The sequence below is a fragment of the Megalopta genalis genome, chromosome 1 (genome assembly GCF_051020955.1).
Source record: "Megalopta genalis isolate 19385.01 chromosome 1, iyMegGena1_principal, whole genome shotgun sequence".
NCBI lineage: Eukaryota > Metazoa > Arthropoda > Insecta > Hymenoptera > Halictidae > Megalopta > Megalopta genalis.
Genome location: NC_135013.1, coordinates 31,950,979 through 31,968,888, shown reverse-complemented (window position 1 = coordinate 31,968,888; position 17,910 = coordinate 31,950,979). Strand labels below are relative to the sequence as shown.

General features: G+C 44.7%; 4 protein-coding genes across 9 annotated transcripts; 3 read left to right on the top strand and 1 right to left on the bottom strand.

The window, feature by feature from the left end:
- Window positions 1-3,588: 3,588 nt before the first annotated feature.
- Window positions 3,589-9,819, top strand: LOC117217959 (paired mesoderm homeobox protein 2). Its single transcript, XM_033465894.2, has 3 exons — window positions 3,589-4,723; window positions 7,424-7,602; window positions 8,954-9,819. The coding sequence occupies exons 1-3, from the start codon at window positions 4,600-4,602 to the stop codon at window positions 9,356-9,358; spliced, it is 708 nt and encodes a 235-aa protein (XP_033321785.1). The 5' UTR covers window positions 3,589-4,599; the 3' UTR covers window positions 9,359-9,819.
- MKP-4 (dual specificity protein phosphatase MPK-4) lies at window positions 9,796-12,515 on the bottom strand. Of its 4 annotated transcripts, XM_076525527.1 has the most exons (3): window positions 11,849-11,996; window positions 11,624-11,702; window positions 9,796-11,326 (listed from the first exon to the last, which is right to left on the bottom strand). In XM_076525527.1, exon 3 carries the CDS (start codon window positions 11,323-11,325, stop codon window positions 10,273-10,275), a length of 1,053 nt encoding a protein of 350 aa, XP_076381642.1. In that variant the 5' UTR covers window position 11,326; window positions 11,624-11,702; window positions 11,849-11,996; the 3' UTR covers window positions 9,796-10,272. The 4 variants fall into 4 exon arrangements, with proteins under 4 accessions (XP_076381642.1, XP_033321780.1, XP_033321779.1 ...); XM_033465889.2 differs by lacking the exon at window positions 11,849-11,996 and adding an exon at window positions 12,073-12,515 and having other exon boundaries at window positions 9,796-11,702; XM_033465888.2 differs by having other exon boundaries at window positions 9,796-11,702; window positions 11,849-11,995.
- Window positions 12,516-12,734: 219 nt separating this feature from the next.
- On the top strand, window positions 12,735-14,852 carry Surf4 (Surfeit locus protein 4). The gene is made up of 3 exons (XM_033465893.2): window positions 12,735-12,928; window positions 13,518-14,192; window positions 14,275-14,852. The coding sequence occupies exons 1-3, from the start codon at window positions 12,878-12,880 to the stop codon at window positions 14,359-14,361; spliced, it is 813 nt and encodes a 270-aa protein (XP_033321784.1). The 5' UTR covers window positions 12,735-12,877; the 3' UTR covers window positions 14,362-14,852.
- A 93-nt stretch (window positions 14,853-14,945) lies between these two features.
- Window positions 14,946-17,530, top strand: Smyd3 (SET and MYND domain containing, class 3). 3 transcript variants are annotated; one of them, XM_033465886.2, is made up of 6 exons: window positions 14,946-15,217; window positions 15,938-16,179; window positions 16,268-16,572; window positions 16,636-16,897; window positions 16,992-17,163; window positions 17,270-17,530. In XM_033465886.2, exons 1-6 carry the CDS (start codon window positions 15,090-15,092, stop codon window positions 17,475-17,477), a joined length of 1,317 nt encoding a protein of 438 aa, XP_033321777.2. In that variant the 5' UTR covers window positions 14,946-15,089; the 3' UTR covers window positions 17,478-17,530. The 3 variants fall into 3 exon arrangements, with proteins under 3 accessions (XP_033321777.2, XP_033321776.2, XP_033321778.2); XM_033465885.2 differs by having other exon boundaries at window positions 16,636-16,915; window positions 17,001-17,163; XM_033465887.2 differs by lacking the exon at window positions 14,946-15,217 and adding an exon at window positions 15,256-15,829 and having other exon boundaries at window positions 16,636-16,915; window positions 17,001-17,163.
- The last annotated feature ends 380 nt before the right edge of the window (window positions 17,531-17,910 follow it).

The window sequence follows — 17,910 nt, the reverse complement described above, 5'->3', positions numbered from 1 at the left end:
TCGCCCGACGCGGCCTAGAAAGGGCCGGGAAAGGGTTCGCGGCAAGTAGCAGGCTTTAACGCGCGATTTTTACGCGTCAAACATGCGTGATCCGGCATTCGGGGTGAAACGGAGTCCCTCGAGTTCTCGAACGAAAAAACGGAGGACCGAGCGAAAGGAACGGGAGAAGAAACGGGAAGGGAACGGAGAGGAGAACGCGGAGGAGAAAGGGGCTGACAAAGACCGGCGAAGTGTCCAGGCTCGGCTCATAATTTTCTAGCGAGCATCGCGGCGACAAGCGACGTGTACGTGTCACGGCGTCGCGACGCACCCGTCCGTCTCGGGCCGAGTCTCAACACTAAAAACGAAACTTTGGCTATCGCATCGCCGCCCTCTCCGTGGCGGCAGCATTCGTCGTCGACGTCGTCGTCGTCGTCGTCGTTGTCGTCGAGACAAAAGTTCTCGCCGGATGTTCGAATCGAACGCCGCCGCCGTCGCGGCAAAGTAAAAAAACGTGTACCACGGCGAGAAGATCTCGCAATTCGAGATGTAACGCAACTATTATAGCTCGGGTCGTTCGTTCGTGGAACGCGCGAGCGGTGCTCGTTCGATCTCTCGGTTGTTTTCCTATTTATTTCGAGGAAAATAATTTGGGCAGGCCTCGAGAGAGAGAAAGAGAGAGAGAGAGAGAGCGAACCAGCTCGCGCGCGCGCGAACGCGACGCACGCACGCACAGAGACGCGTTTTATTGGGCCAGCGCGGTTGACAGCAAGAGTGACTGCGCTCGTAAAAGCCTCGTATAAATAAAATCGCCGGGAATATAATTGTTGCCGAGAGCCAGCAACATTTCCTCCGCGACGAACTGTAGAACACGGTCAGCTGTCGGCACTCCGTTCTCCAGCCGGCCTTCGACGCTTCGATCGATCGATCGATCGATCGTTCGGTGTCGATCACCTGTAATCGAAAATCATCGCCGCGACCCTGTTTGTTTTCGGGAGAAAGAACTCGGTGGAGGATCGCCGCGATTTTTTGGGCGCCGATGTTCGAATATTCCGACCTCGCTCCCTTTTCGCGCTACCCGGCCGGCGCACTTTTTCCCCGAGCTCGATCTTTTGTGAGCGCGCACGGTTTATGAGTTTGCATAGGAACGCGTTTTGACAGCGGACTCTATAATTCCTTCGGTGATCAATCGATCGGCCGCTTTTGTGCAACGTGTTCTCGCAAAGGGCGTTTTTCTTTGCTTCGCGAAAGCCGGAGAAAGTCGGCCGTTCTTGCGTGAACGTTGCGAAAGTGTACGGCGCTTTGTTGTTTGTTTTATCGCGTTTTATTGTACAATGGGGCTACTCGCTCCGTGATTTGAACATTAATCGACGGACAATGATTGAATTGCGATTGTTAAACGTTTATAGTAATCAACAATTATGTTTCTTTCGATTGTTAGTCGCGATTAACGACCGAAGTAGGAATTTAATGGTAGATTCACGGTGCACGAAAAACAACTGTTTTATAGTAGCTTATAAAAGTAACGATAAGATATTTATTCTGATTTTTAACAAGCGTTGTTGCAATATTTGCCGTGAGTAACATATAAATTGAATAAATAATTCATAAATGTATCTTTACGGTGTGAATAATCGTAAGTTAAAAAATTAGTGACCCGTTAATTGTCAATTACATTTTGTCGTATTTATTACATTATATGTGTATTGTTATAAATATGATAAAGACAATTCTTAACAGAATTATACGAAAATATCTGTTCTTGAAAAATAAGGTTAATATCCTCGCAAATGTCCCAAAAATCCATTAAAAAATCAGCAATTATCAATTGTCTCTTTCAATCGACAATTGACGATTAATTTCATCGATCGATTAACTTCGACTGTCGATCTTTCGACGATTAATTCCTTCGTTTTCATAGATCATTCGATCAAATTAAAAATTTTAATCGATTAATGTCACTCCATAAAGAATTGTCAGTGAAATTAAAACGTTAATCTTTAAGAATTAACTTCCATCGCAATCTAGTCGTTAAAACCAACTCGCACAATTTAAAACAATTCAAGTATTGATCAGTGCGATAAGCTTTGATTCCACGCGATGGATTGCAGTGACCAATTACTATAAATTCTAATTATCTAAATAAATATAAATAATAAATATATATAAATTCTAATTTTCCTTCAGCTTGCAAACAAAAATGAACAATTTTGGAAGAGGGGATGCGATCATTCGAGCCTCGCAGCCCGTTTCTATAATTACTGATAATCGGCCACTGTAAAAATGAGCCGGGAGCTCGAATAAGCTGAAGAAAAATCGATACAAATTTACTGTACCGCGATATCGCAGGATTTTTCGGCGGCGATTTTTCAGCAGTCTGAACGCGTTAAGAAGAACACGTCGAGATTGGAAGCTCCGAATGTAATTCCCGCGAAGCGGCTCCCTTCCGGTTCATCGAAATCGCACAGTATTCCGAACTTCTCGAGCGACGAACCGCAACAGAATCCCGTTAATTCGAATCAGAAGCGGAAGAGGAGGGCGGCGTACCTCGAAGAGACAGGGGTGAGGTTCGATCAGCGAGATAGAAGGTCGGGGGCTCTCTCGCGTTAAGGCGAAATTGTTACTCGACACCCTTGTGTAACGAGAGCCAGGCCGCGGCTATGAAGAAGACCAATGTTCGGCTGCATATAGAGCCGCGGTTCATCGTGTCCCTGAAAACTGAAACCACACCATGACGCCGGCGCCTACGGTTTTCATGAAAACCGCGCATGGCTTGGCTTTCGGAATTCACGGCGGCTCCGCGAGGAATTCTACGACCTAGCGCTACGAGAGCCGATTGGCTCCTCCTCCGTTCCTCGGAATGTATCCGTGCCAACGGAAACTTATCGACGAGAAGAAGAAGAACATCGATTTAACCGAGCGAACGTCGGCCTTTCGATCGCAACGCGTGCGAAGCAGCGAGAACCTAGCAAGACTTTTCAATAAAAATCGAACAGAAATCGCCGAGAATTGTCAACGATTTTGAAAGTCTCGCACACCATGTTGCACCGTGCAACACCGTGCAACAGTTCAGGAGGCGAGCCAAATCGATCTTGCAGTCGACCGAAGCCATTTTGTCGACGAAGCGACGCGGCGATCGAACTCCGTTCGAACGCGAAAAATTGCAGGAGAGCTCGCGATAGAAGCGATCCCGCGGACTCCGGCTCGATACCGGCCGCGGATCGACGATTCGACGATCGTTACGAGCGGAAACGGAACGGCGATTTTCCATCGGCGATCGCGATTCCGGCGAACCGGTCGCGTGCGCGCCGCGCGCGTTTAACCCTGAAGAGTTCGGCGTAAAAAGCCCGAAGGACCGCTCGGCCGTTTCGAAACCAATGAGCATCTAATGAAGGTGGAGCTTGGCGAGGAAATCTCCACCTACTCTTAGAATGCTCTATTTCTCTCGGCCACGGAGTGCGTGTCCCGGCCGGCGGACCGCGGGAGCGAGACGCGGGAGGAAAACCGGAGCGCGGGACGGAGAAACGGGACCGGGAGGGAGAGGAAGGTTCGCGGGCGGGGTGCGGGCGGGAAGGAACGAAGAGGAGAAACAAATGAAGAGGCTGAGGAGGAGATCTTCAAGTACGTTTCAACTTGGCCGAGTCAGTTGGCATCCCGCCGCCCCGGCTAATATGATGACTTTCGTTCGGACACGGTGCTCGCGGTGATCTCGCCACGAATGTGATCGATCGGTTGGTGATTCCTTGTAAAAGCGACCCGCGCACGAGTGACGACCGAGAGCGACGGGGGTGTGTGTGGACGCGACGCCGGGAAGAGTGGGTGATTATCGTGCGAACTCTGGCAGACGAGGCGACGACATCGATCCCGAAAACGCCGTCCTTGCCGACCCGCGATTTGCGGCCGCCGCGGCGAACCAGCCGACGAGAAACTTTCGCGGCCTCCGGGAAGAAGAAGGGAAGAAAGGCGGCTCGGGAGGGAAGCATGGCTTCGGGATTGATGCGCGAATAGCACGCGAGAGAGACACTGAACTTCGGACTTCCGAAAACTCGGATCATCCGGCTGGTCGTTCGGCGACTCGAAGAATTCCAAGGTCGCGAGCCGCCGTCGACAAAGCAACGCGATTTTAACGCGGCGCCCGAATATCAAGTTCGACGGGAATGCTGATTACGATAATGCCGGCGGAGGGATAGCGATTATCGGAAGTCGCGGCGGAACGGAGCGGCCGAGCAAGCGGCGAAACGAGGACGGCAATATTTTTGGAGGAGCGCGCTCAGCCGGCACGTGGCGCGGGCCCTTAATTGCTCCGTCACGCTTCAGCTCGACGATGCCTCGGTTCATATACTCCGATGGAAATTACGCGTGAATGCGCGCCTCTCGCTCCCGTGCACCTCCATCCCTCGTGAATAATCGTCGCGCCCTGACGAATGTCCCGACGGGGTCGTCGCGTCTCCGCACACCGTCGCCGGTAGCTCGAAACGCGGCGGACGTCGTCCGCGTTGGACGCTCGCGGGCTCCTTGAATCCTGGAAACGCGTCGGCGGATCGATTAGGCGAGCGACGCGGGACAAACGTTGATCCACGGCGACGCGGATCGATCACTCCGCTTCGTCGGCGCGGCAAAATGTTGTGCGCGAGTTCCGAACAGGAGGCAGGCAACGGCGTGATAGTCTCGCAGGTCCCGAACAGCCACGCGCCGCAGGATTTCACGGTCTCGCGGCTTCTGGCGACGTCGAATCACTCGTTGGGTAAGCATTCGATGCGTCAGGATGCGGTTTCTTCGTCGTGGAACCGCGGGAAACGCGGTTCGCCCGCGGACAACGGCGCGAGCGATTTTAAAGCTGCGGCATCCGAGATTTCTCGCATGCACGGACGTTCGGGACGCTTTTACGATGTCCTTTGAGGAACGCAGGATATTTTGCAAGGAATCACGGTGAACGTAAACTGGATGCCATGGGAAACGACCCTCGCGTCGCGAGATACAGTAATGTCTCTCTAATTGACGCTCGGATTGTCCACAGAAATGGACAGTTTGGGAAGAGGAGATACGATTCTTCGAGCCTTGCGGTTTGTTTTTTATAGTTACGAATTGTCAACAATTATAAAAACGGGCCGAATATCCTCTTCCCAAATTGTTCTTCTTTGTGCACAATCTGAGCGTCGATTAGGGAGAATTTAGTGTAGATCGTTCGGCCCCACGTCGTGCCATAATCTCTGCAGTTACGACGTTCTCGTTCGTAATAATTTAACCTTAACCCTTTGCGCTCGAAGCCGAATCAACGGAAGATTTAAAGTAGTCCGTCCGATCCACGGTATTTTTATTTTATGTAACCTGCTGCATTTTATACGTATTAAAATTGAATTTTGCGATTCGTGCAACAATTACGACTTTAACAGTTCTTTGCATATAAACAAATTGATTGGTTGATACAACTTTTTTCGGAACGCGATGTAGCAATTTTTAATACCGCCTTGGGGTCGTCGCTCGAGTGTAAAGGGTTGGAAGAGAGCGAGAATCCGTGTCTATCGCGTGTCCACGATTTCCTTAAAAGATTAAACGTCGACGACGAGAGAACAGTCTTCGAGCCCGACTCGTGGAAACGGAATACAGTAATGTCTCCCTAACTGACGCTCAGATTATGCACAAAAATGGACAATTTGGGAAGAGGGGATACGATTATTCGAGCCTTGTTGCTCGTTTTTTTATGGTTATCGATTGACAATAATTATAGAAACGAGCCGCAAGGTTCGAATAATCGTATCTCCTCTCCCCAAATTGTCCATTTCTGTACACAACCATTACTGTACAGTAATGTCTTCCTTACTGACGCTCGGATTGTCCACTAAAATGGACAATTTGGGAAGTGGAGATACGATTATTCGAGCCTTGCGGTTTATTTTTATAGTTACGAATTCTCAGCAGATATAAAAATGAGCTGCAAGGCTCGAATAATCGTATCTCTTCTTCCCAAATGATTCATTTTTCTGCACAATCTGAGCGTCAGTAAGGGAGACATTACTGTACCGCCCGGATTGACCACAAAAATGGACAATTTGGGGAGAGGAGATACGATTATTCGAGCCTTGTTGCTCGTTTTTTTATGGTTATCGATTGTCAATAATTATAGAAACGAGCCGCAAGGTTCGAATAATCGTATCTCCTCTCCCCAAATTGTCCATTTCTGTACACAACCATTACTGTACAGTAATGTCTTCCTTACTGACGCTCGGATTGTCCACTAAAATGGACAATTTGGGAAGAGGAGATACGATTATTCGAGCCTCGCGGTTTATTTTTATAGTTATAAATTGTCCACAATTATAAAAACGAGCCGCAAGGCTCGAACAATCGTATCTCCTCTTCCGAAATTGTCCGTTTTTCAGCACAATTTGAGCGTCAGTAAGAGAGACATTACTGTAACAATCGTACACGGCGGACGATCGCTAAAAATCCTCGACACGAATCGAAGTTAACCTCTTGCCATACTTCGACGAGTCCGACACGTGAGGGAGATTTCTAGTAATAACTTGTTAAGTATGAATGCTATTCCGTTCTTTTCAGTCTGAATAAAACTCTGATTTCTCGTCATCAATATTCAAACATTTCGGAAAAACGTAGACACACAATGAATATAAATTGTCTTTTTTCTTCTTAAGAATTATTACAGTGGAAAAGCTTCCAATTGAGCCGTTTATTTTGAAAGTGGCATAAGTCACTTTACAGTAATGAAAAGTGGTGATTTTTTAATGTTTATACGAAATGATTTATACTGAGAAAAATATCAGTATCCTGAGATAACAAATACAAGTAAATCTTCTCAAAAGTTAGCATCCATATTTTTAAACGTGTTAAAACGCAAACCCTTAAATATATCGACTTAAAAACAAAGTGACTTATGCCACTTTCAAAATAAACGGCTCAATTATCGAAACTACGAAGAAAATGGCACGGCAAGGGGTTAAGGGGTTAAAAACGAAACGGGCGCTCGTCGAGTCGAGCCGCGAAAATACAGGAAGTATCGTATCGTGCGAGAGGGTCCTCGGTGCCGGAGGATCGCGCGCTAGGGTCATAGGTAACGATTTCACGATGGAATCTCATAACGGTTTACGTAATTTGGTTTACGTAACGCGACGAAATCGCGGGGCGAGCCAGACGAGCGTCGCGGAGCCGTCGATGCGGTTCCACGATGAGCTCACGAGGCGTTTGATTCCATCGAAATCGCGCGTTTCCAGTCATGCTGTTCGCATTTATGCCGCCTCGATGACCGGCCGAGCACAGTAACAGTCATTCAAGAATAGCCGCGGCTCCGCGGCCGTTCCTCGTCTCGCCGCCCGTCCCCGTAACGGCTGCTTTTTCGCCCCCGACTTTTCGAATGACGGAACTCGTTTATCGCGGCGTGCGGCGTCCCAAGAGAAACCACCTTTATGTCTCTCTTTGTGCTTTGTAGAGTGCAACGAGAGCGCCGCGACGGCCGCCGCGAACAGAAGGCCCCGGCGAAGCAGAACCACGTTCTCCGCGCAACAGTTAGCCGCCTTGGAGAGGGTCTTCGAGAGGACGCACTACCCGGACGCGTTCGTTCGCGAGGAACTGGCCACCAGGGTCTCCCTGTCGGAGGCGAGGGTCCAGGTAAATTGTCTTTCGATCGGCGCGATCATCGCCGCGTGTCGCGTCCTCGCGAAAGCCAAGGATTCCCGGATTCGCGCGATCCGACGATTCCGCCGCCATCGTAATTCGAAGGGAGATAGAGCGACAGGGGTTGAAATTTCTGCTGAAAAAAACGAGGAAGAAAAATTCTCCCGAACTCTCGGATCTCGTGCTCGAAACGCAATCGCGTGCACCCCGAAACGCCAGACCGCGCAGACCGGGGCAAAGAGCGCGACGCCGATGCAGTTTCGCGAAACTAGAGAGAGAGAGAGAGAGAGAGAGAGAGAGAGAGAGAGAGAGTGAAAAAAAGGGAGAAAGAGCTGGCCGACCTTGGACGGGCGCGGTAGCCTTTTGAAGACGCGCTTCCACTTTGCGAGGAGGAAGAATGTCCGTCAGAAAAAAGTATCGTAGCGGCGCGGCGGTGGGCCAGGTCCACACGTGTTCCCCGGGATCATGGTGGGTAGCTGCGAAAGGAAGGACGGACCGTGCCGAAGGGAGGAAAGGAGCGGAGACGGAGAAAGAGAGTGAGAGAGAGAAAGAGAGAGAGAGGCGGCGAGGGAAAAAAAAGAGGGAACGGGGAAGGAGGGTGGAGGTCGCGGACAGCTAGGCAGAAAATCGAAGGAGACAGGTTGTCAGGGCAAGGAGCTATGATTAGCTTGCGTCGGGATAGTTGCGTCGTTCCAGTAGCAGCATCTGTGCTTGGCATACGGCGTCGGATATGATGCGCCGCTTGTATCCCGCACGTGTGCGATCCCCGAGGCCCGTGGTACACGATCACAAGGAGAACACACTTTCGGTTGCCCGTGTCGATCCCATCCGTTACTACCACTACCAGCACAACCGCGAGGAACAGCGTCTGCCGCGGATGTCTGTCTGTCTGTCGGTCTGTCTGGCTGTCTATCTGTCCGCGAACCGTACGCCTGCCAGAAGCCGTCACGCTGTCCCGTCTCGTCTGATCTCCCCGACTTCGTCCTCGGCTCCTCTATTTCTCCCTACGATCGGCCGAACACCGAGCATCGGCCGGCGGAACCCTTGCAGACGAGCCCGAACGCGACCCGGACCGGTCTCGCTATTTGGCAACCGGCTCGAAACTGTACCACCCCGGAAATCCCTCCGTAAGGTCACGCGAAGCAAGAGAGAAGCGAGAGAAATTGTTCGAGCTCCGCGAGGCTCTCCGAATTCTTGCGATTCCGACGCGGGAACAGCAGTCGCTGCTTCTCGCTGTTTTGAAAGAAAAAAGATGGATTGTTGTATGAGGGTAGTTTTCGAGTTTGCCGAGAAAATGGCGCCAAGGGTGGCCAAGCGTGTCTGACACGGTGCGCGTTTGTTGCAGGTATGGTTTCAGAACAGACGCGCGAAATTCCGGCGGAACGAGAGGAGCTCGGCGATCAGTCGAGGCGTTTCGTCGACCAAGGAGATGGAGGCCGCGTTGCCCCTGCGGCCGATTAGGGTCGCGCACCCCCAGGAGAACAACCCGGAGACCCTGCAGACCGCTCAGATGACCCAGTACCCGTACGGCGAGTACTGGAGGTCCTCGCAACACTATGCCTCCATGCAAGCGCCCTCGACCTGCCACGGGCTGATCAACGGCAATCTGGGGAACATGAACATCCCCTCTTATCATCAGACGGAGATACACGGGGGGCTGGAAGGATCCGCGATGAACAGCCTGAACGCGCTCAGGTTCAGAACGCACCCTTACGGTGCCACGTACCCCGCCATGCACGCGAGCATGTGAGAGAAAGCGTTTAGGATCGCGACGCCCGTTGCAACCCTTGTCGCACCTTCGCGATTGGAAGGAGATGCGGCGCAAGTTGCTTGGTTCTATCTCTCGGGAACACGTGTACCGCAGGTCTACAACAGGTTTTCCAGTGAAACTTCACCGGAATTTCGTGGAATTTTTCGCGGGAATATTTATCGACGATCGAAGCGTCCGGGTGCGAATAGAGAAGTGGAGAAAATTGTGGCTTGCGTAGCTTCTTCGTCTCGCGACCGCGGATCTAGCTAGATCGAATACCAAAGCTTTCAATTCGACTGTGCGGAAGGATGACGGAGCACGGAGGACCAATCGATCGCAATTGCATGCAACGTTAGTGTTTAAGCATCGAATACAGGGTAAAAAAAAAAGAGTAATTCTAAAAAGAAAGATTATTTTGTAGAACTGATATAGATTAATAAATGGTAGAAATCGTAAATATATATTATATGTTATCGATACAAGAAGTATGGATATACAGCAAAAATGGTACTCTAACGCTACGGAAATGATTAATAATAACACGTTGTACACACGCTGACGTTAACGCTGAATACGGCGGTAGTAGACAAAAGGAATATTACGTATTGTATATGAATAGAAAAAACGAAATTACGGAAGAACGGGTCGTTTATGCGTTGCGGCAATTAACGTTGCAGTCGGAGAACTCTGCGTCCCCTTGTGGACAGCGTTTTAACATTGGCACATGAAAATTAGAATACCAATTCTTTTTTTCTTTTGTTTTTTTCAGACGCATTGGTCGGATACGTGCGTCCGTGGCGACATTAAACAAGCTACGATATCCCACGTAAAAAGGTTCCAAAAATCTGTTCTTATACGGTATATGTTAATCGTCCGTCCAAAAGTTCTTAAAATATACAAATACATTTCTAGCATTATACAGTTACTTGTACGTTCTGCACGGCATTGCTCCAATCTACCTTGGATGGAACCAGATAAAACGCGGGGGCTATTTTGCTGCCGCATGGACATTGATTGCCCGCTATCCAACTGAACGAGCCCAGTTTCGCGCTGCATTTCGGGCAGTTCAGTTTCCCCTCGACGTTATGCGTTATATCGGGCATCCAAGCCATCGGTTCGACGAACAATATTTTCGTACAAAACTCTACCGGCTCGTGCTCGTCCTTCTTTGGTAGTTCCAAAGGCTCGTGCACAGCTTTTGATTGTTTGGATGTTCTCTTTGTACTTATGTGCCTCCATATCTGTTTCTCCCTCGGGGCGTGTGGCAAGATGTTGCTGGCGCTGGCGACTATTCGCCGGCATTTCTTGCAACGATAGACCGTGGGCTCTGGACGTACCGTGGCAAGCGCTGGATCTGGTCTCACCAGGTCCATGCAGTCCTGCGGTAAAATCTTCGCTTTCCGGACCTTGTCCGCTGCGATTTGCAGTCTGTACATTTTGAACCGTATGCTGGTGCTATCTATCTCGAAGTCCATGTCTTCGTACAGTTTCAGCTGGGCTACGAAGCCACGATTCGGTCCAATCATCGGTCTCTTCTCTCTCACGATCTCGAACGTGTCGCAGTAACTTTTCCTGTATTTTTTCATCAAATAGGCGATCACCAATGTGGCTGATCTGGAGACACCGAGATAGCAATGCACTAATATTCTGCTATTCGATTCTAGAGCATGATTTATGAACTCGTAAGATATTCCGAAGTGAGTAAGAAGATCTTCGCGTGGCATATCAGTAATTTGAATATACTTGATGGTTAAATTAGGTAGAAGCTCTGGAATCTGTCGAGGTATCGGACAAGAATCTACTGTAAGTATATAGTCTATCTTCGCTTCCCTCAGCCATTCGATATCCGTAGCGGCTGAAAGATTTCCAAGATATAAACCAGGATAGACCTCGCTGTAACTGGCAGGACCCGGCGTGAAGTCTTCTCTGCACAGCTTGTGATCTGCCTTTTCTGCCATGTCGGTCATTCTGGAAGGAGACATAAAGCTACGAAACGTGTGTCCTTAACCTTAGATGGTTAGGTCAAGTTGTAAATAGTTTCTATTTCTGAATAAAAACTGCGATGATACGACAAGTCATTGATAAAGGTGCCATCGCTGTTTACGTTATCGATAATTACAACTCGACCTGACTAATGGAATTTCTAAAAAAAACAATAAATAAACTTGCCAAACAATAGACTAGCCCCCGCACGAAGGTAGAATATCCAAAATTTGACGATCTATTTACAAGGCATGCACTAAGTGCATATCAATTTTGTATTACCTCGAAGCAGTACCGTGAATCAAAAAGGAATTACGGTAAAAGAGTTGCTTGACAGTAAGCTGTTGTCAAACATATTTGCCTGAAAGAATAACTATGTATAATGTTACGGTAAGAAAGCTTTTGTTATATTGAGTTCACATATTCTAAAGGTTTCTATTCTATGAGAAACGTATGTCAGTTTATTTTTAGCGAACATAATACGGTAAACAACAGAAATATTTTTACGTTCACAAAACAGAGCTTCGAGACGAAGTCCTTAGTTAGTAGTTATTGACACGTGGTCACGATGGCGCTTCAGTGCCATCGACCGCCGTTCATATTTTTTACGGCACTATCCTCAAAACAAAAACTGAAATTACTCGACACAACGCTTTCGCAGATTATCTTCCGATTGAGAAGCGGTGATTAAAAATACATCTGTTGAATAAAGTTCTTATTGAAGTACTCACAGCTAAGTCACTTTTTAGATTCCAATAGAAACGATCTTAAGGAAATCAGTGCAGATAGCGAGATAACAATGTTTCGTAATCATTACGTTCACGCCGATATCAAAGTTCGATAATGCATATAAATCAGAATACATACAATGCTTATTGCTTTAGAAGTTAGATCTAGTAGTTGCATATAATTATTTTACAATGTCCAAAGAAGTGAATCAAATTCGAAATTCAAAATATTCTATGTTTGTATGATTTTGTGACTTGCGAATTTATTCTTATCACAACCTGCATCAATTTGATCTAAGTTCATACAGAGATACAGAAGAGGATAAAAAGAGACTTAATTATTTCACACGTATCATTATGAGCGAGATATTTAATTGAATCATTGGTAATACATATTGTCCGATACCATGAGAAATGAACTGCGCGACTAATCGTTTTACATTTAATAAACGTTTCCATGATCGTGTGCAGGTACATAATTGTAACAAAGAAAGTCTGTCCAACACGGTTTTGAGCGACAATGTGCGTATGTACTTTCGAAAAAGATTACGGAACATATTGTGCGACCACGTATGCCGGAAGTGACGCGTAGTCCAATCTCCACATCATACGGAAGAGTCGCAAGAATATTGCTCGTACAGTCTTGCCAAGCTACTGCGCCCACCAGTCCCGTGTTTCTCTAAATTTCTCCCTCTCCATCTTTATTCCTCTGTCTCTATCTACTCAACTATTCTATCGGTCACTTGCGTGCGCGCACGTGTGTATACGTGAGTGAATGGGTTATTTTTTGATTTTTGAATAAAACAAGATGCTGATCTCGCAGGAGGTAATCTCGAAAGCAGAGGAAATCGCAGACCAGGTGAATTTTCAAACGATTCCGCTTAATTTCTTTCTTCTTAAATCCGTCGTGCTGTTTTAGCATAGTAATCCTCGATTAGAAAACCAGCAGAAATCCTGTAGGAACACAGGTGTACTCCTGTCAACGTCATCGCGGCAGGATCGCCTATATACAATCCATATTTCATTTCGAATCGGTTTTCCGTTTAATCATTCATCTCCACGCGCATTTTACATTGTTATCGTGCATTGTAAATGTTCTTATATTGTAAATTGTAAGCGAAAAAATTAAAGGTTATGCACTGTCACGGTGATAGAATATATGCCGCAAATATCGTTGTTGCAACCGTTCATTCAATAACTTTCAAACAATCGTAATCTTTCAATTAATCGAACGATATTCTCTTCCCTAATGCAATTTGCTCTCTCCTTGAACTACTAGGATTTCTTTAACATATTCATAAGATATAAAACTTTCATCGTTATTTACTTTCTCTTTTGATGTTTCTCTTGCTTTTCATGGTTTGTGGTACACTTTCACAGACCTACTTTGAAATATTGTTGCCATATTCCCATATTGTTTCATTTATTATATATTCTTTATGTAACAGGTAATTCGCAATGGAAAACACATATTGCCAACTCTGGCAAGAGTTTGCCTCATAGCCACATTTTTGGAAGATGGATTGAGAATGTGGTTTCAATGGTCGGAGCAAAGGCAGTTTATGGACAATACATGGGGCTGCGGTAGTTTCCTAGCTACAATATTTGTCCTGATCAATTTAATCGGACAACTCGGAGGTTGTGTGATGGTTATTGGAAGATGGAAAGTCAGCATCGCTTGCGGAATCCTGTTCTTCATAGTTGTCCTGCAAACATTAGCTTATAACATTATATTGGATGTAACTTTCCTGTTCAGAAACTTAGCGCTCATAGGTGCTCTTCTCCTTGTTCTTGCCGAATCAAGAGTCGAAGGTAGATCATTATTTGCTGGTGTACCACGTCTTGGAGACAATAAGCCTAAGAATCTACTTCAGTTGGCTGGCAGAATTTTGTTGGCATTTATGTTTACAACTCTGATTCGCATTGAAATATCGTTCCTTCAAATAATGCAAGATATCCTTGGAAGTATTTTGATGGTATTTGTGACTATCGGATACAAAACCAAACTCAGCGCGCTGTTGCTTGTGTTGCTATTATCCGCGCTTAATCTCTACCACAATGCATGGTGGGCCATTCCCGAACACAAAGCTCTTAGGGATTTCCTTAAATACGACTTCTTTCAGGTAATTTCTCGGATATTTTGCCACATCTGTTTCGCATCTATTCCATCGAACTTTCGTTTAAAACTATTCTATTTGTTTTCAGACATTGTCGGTGATCGGTGGCCTTTTAATGATAGTCTCGTTAGGACCCGGAGGTGTATCGATGGATGAGCATAAGAAAGAGTGGTAAACGGTCACAACGTTGCCCGAATGCGTATCATTACTTTGTCAGAATCATTCAGTAAAAAAGTCTCCCATTCCTATTCCTTTCTACGCTCAACTGAATTTACAATAAGTTTACCGATTCTTTTGGATGAAATCTGTAATGTACACGATTGTGACTTGTTTAATTCAGATAAAGGCATTGCTAAGGTATTGTTATGTACTTTAAAATGTCTTACGTTCAAATACACGGAATTACAGAAAGAAACAGAAGAAATTTCAGGATAGTAAGATTAATGTTTAAGACACAAACAGAAAGAAGACAACGCCAAGACTAATTTATATTACGAAGAACGGCCTTGTACATAAGACACTACGTTTAATGACAAGACGTGTGTTCTTCCATGAAAAAAAAAATACAACATTAACTGATTAAATTTATAGAAGATAGAGTAATGAAAAGTTTTCAAGATTTTTATACGATTAAATTATTGTAAATAAATGTTCCTTTTCAGACTTTTCGTTGGTAGTTCTCTCTAGACAAATAATTACTATTAATTACCAAATATAGATCCTTCCCATAATTAGATCTTCTAAAATAAACCGATCTCGAAATAGGCTGCAGGTAAACTTACGCGATCGGAGTAGCGAATAACTAAATTCATTTACATTGTATGTATGACGTTCTGTGTTACACTGTCTTGCATTTAATTTGAAAATACTGAAATTTTCATCAATATATAATTTTCAACAAAGATGAGGATAAAAAACGGATACAAAAGGCCACCTATCGACAAAGGTACAACTATTTTGACTGCAAAACCTTATGCGTATGTTTTACGGTCATCGTATCGCAAAGACAGATGCGATTATTGTTTGCAAAGGTATTTCAAATTAAATTATTTTTAATTGTTGGCATCCATTTTCCCAATTATTTTTAACTTGGCATCCGTTACTCTGTAAATCATTGTTCCCAGCGACAACTAGCTATCATTATATGAATTATTTTACAAATTCACTTGTGATTATTAAAATATTAAAAATAGTCTTCGACCCTCTTCCAATTAATTTAACTAACATAAACTGATGACAAAAGCACGTAGTAGCGGTGAATTAACTCGTGTAGGTTATCTTTTAATATCAGTCGTGTCATATGTACGGTACTTTAATTTTTACTATTGTCTATAAAGTATGGGTAATTGTTTTACCTAAATTGAAATTTTAATACACAAAATCATTGGCGAAATTTTATTCCGTTTCCGAAGAAAATCGACGCTTGCATTTCGATCGAACCTTTTTCCGTATCTTTCTTACGACTACAACATGTAATTTTTTAACGGATTAACATCTGATTCTTTCGTTTGTAATTTTATATAAAAGATGAACGGGTGTGAGAATTCCATAAAGAAAGGAACAACTATTTTTACCGCTAAACCATTTGCTTTTGTTCTTAGTTCAAAGCATAGGACTAGTCGATGCGACTGTTGTTTAAAAAGGTATATTTAAATAAACGAAGGAAAATGTTACATTTGTCCGACTAACATTCCTTTTTGTTTTCATTATAAAATTTGTATGACATTTTAATTTGTATCTGTATGTTTTAGCGGTAAACTTTCAAAATGTTCTGCTTGTCAATGCGTTTATTATTGCAATCGTTCCTGCCAACAAGACGCTTGGTCTATACACAAAACAGAATGCCCAAAATTGAAGAAAGTTTTACCAAAAATTGTACCAGACATGGCGCGTCTTATGACACGTGTAATCATAAAGCTAAGTCGAGGTGGAGGTGACGAGACTGGATATTACAGTGAGAAAAGTTACAGAAAATTCAAGGATCTAATGTCGCGTAAGTATATATTAGTAATAATGGATAGGATCGGAAATATTTGCTCTTCTTCCCTTTATTATTATCATTAATTCCCTTGTTTCGTCAGATTACTCGGACATAAAAAAAGATGAGAAGAGAATGGAACATTTTATGTGCCTGTACAACATTTTGAATGAATTATTTGAAGATGAACCTATTCCAAGCAATGTTGAATTATTGGCCATCTATGGCAGAATTTGTATTAACTCTTTTAATATATTTGACCTGGACATGAACAGTATCGGTGTCGGCATTTATTTAGGACCTTCCATCATTGATCACAGTTGTTTGCCAAATGCTGTAGCCACTTTCGAAGGTTCTACCATAATTATTAGAACGATACAAGATCTTCCTTGTTTGGATTGGTCTCAGGTAAAAATCTTTCTCTTTTATAAACTACAATGGCGATTGAATTCTAATCGTACGTACATGTAGATAAGACTATCGTACATCGACGTACTGAAAACAACAGAAGATAGACGAACGGAACTTCAGAGTTCCTATTACTTTTGGTGTAACTGTAAAAGATGCGAAGAACCAGAACTAACAACCAGAGCCGTAATGTGCTCGAACAAAGCTTGTACGCATCCTTGCTCACCTGACGAAGGGATATGCGAAAACTGCGGTACAGTGTTCCCAGATAAATTTAAAGAAACGTTTGACGAGATATCCGACTTCACTGCCTACCATTTGCAAAGTATGAAGGATACGGCCTGTATCCTTTTCGAAATTAGTAACGAACCATTATATCGATAATCCTGACCGATCGTAAAGCATATTTTTCTTATTAGAAACTTCAGACTTGGATGTTAGCAAGGTGTGCTTAAAAAAACAAGAGGGTGTCCTGCATCCGCTGAACGTGCAACACGTGCAAACTCTGCAAAGTGCTTTCGTTTCTGCCATAAGTTTGCAACATTGGGAGGAAGCTGAATCTTACGCGAAAAGACTAATTAATGGCTATTTGTAAGATATATAATCAGTAGTTATATAATATATAATATATATAATCAGTAGTTTAGATCGATCTGGCACGCGAATGAAAAACTAGTATACAATTTTTGTGTTTCAGAACATATTACGGTGAAATTCACCCGTTGACCGGAATACTGTATCTCATGATGGGAAAAATTCAATTGTACGTGGAAAAATCGAAACAGGCTTTGGAGACTTTGAAAATAGCTAAGTCTATACTAATAATAACACACGGAGAAAAGCATACTTTGGTTCGCGAGAGTTTGAAGCCTCTGCTTCATCAAGCTATCATGGAAGTAATGTGAAGTGTTTATAATCAGTACTTGCGATAATAAATAATTTGTGTTATTTAAAAACACGCACAACCACCGTGTGTTCCATCTTTCCAATTCGAAATAATTTTTAAAAGTTTAAAAATTGCGCCGTGTGTCGCAAGTAACGCCTCTTGCGACGAAATCACGAACTAGAATTAAGAGGTCCGTACAGCGCCAAAGCACGTAGTGGGAAAACGTTCAAACTGTTCGCCAAAATTATCCGCAGACGATAATTCCTAGACCTCACCAGATGGCGCCACTGTGCAGTTCCAAAGGATAATCGACTCCGTCGGTAAAATTGCCCAACAGTTTGAGCGTTTTGCCACTGCATGTTTTGGCGCTGTATGGACCCCGTAATTCTAGTTCGTATTTTCACCGCGCGCGGCGCCACTCGCCACAAATGGCGCCATTTTCGAACTGTTAA

Coding starts and splice junctions, on each gene's coding strand:
- MKP-4 (XM_033465889.2), bottom strand. CDS start 11,340: ATGTCTCCTTCCAGAATGACCGACATGGCAGAAAAGGCAGATCACAAG.
- Smyd3 (XM_033465885.2), top strand. CDS start 15,090: ATGAGGATAAAAAACGGATACAAAAGGCCACCTATCGACAAAGGTACA. Junction 16,916..17,000: donor AAGTATGAAGGATACGGCCT/GTATCCTTTTCG, acceptor TAGAAACTTCAG/ACTTGGATGTTAGCAAGGTG. Junction 17,164..17,269: donor AGACTAATTAATGGCTATTT/GTAAGATATATA, acceptor TTTGTGTTTCAG/AACATATTACGGTGAAATTC.
- LOC117217959 (XM_033465894.2), top strand. CDS start 4,600: ATGTTGTGCGCGAGTTCCGAACAGGAGGCAGGCAACGGCGTGATAGTC. Junction 4,724..7,423: donor GACGTCGAATCACTCGTTGG/GTAAGCATTCGA, acceptor TGTGCTTTGTAG/AGTGCAACGAGAGCGCCGCG. Junction 7,603..8,953: donor TGTCGGAGGCGAGGGTCCAG/GTAAATTGTCTT, acceptor CGTTTGTTGCAG/GTATGGTTTCAGAACAGACG.
- Surf4 (XM_033465893.2), top strand. CDS start 12,878: ATGCTGATCTCGCAGGAGGTAATCTCGAAAGCAGAGGAAATCGCAGAC. Junction 12,929..13,517: donor CAGAGGAAATCGCAGACCAG/GTGAATTTTCAA, acceptor TTTATGTAACAG/GTAATTCGCAATGGAAAACA. Junction 14,193..14,274: donor TTAAATACGACTTCTTTCAG/GTAATTTCTCGG, acceptor ATTTGTTTTCAG/ACATTGTCGGTGATCGGTGG.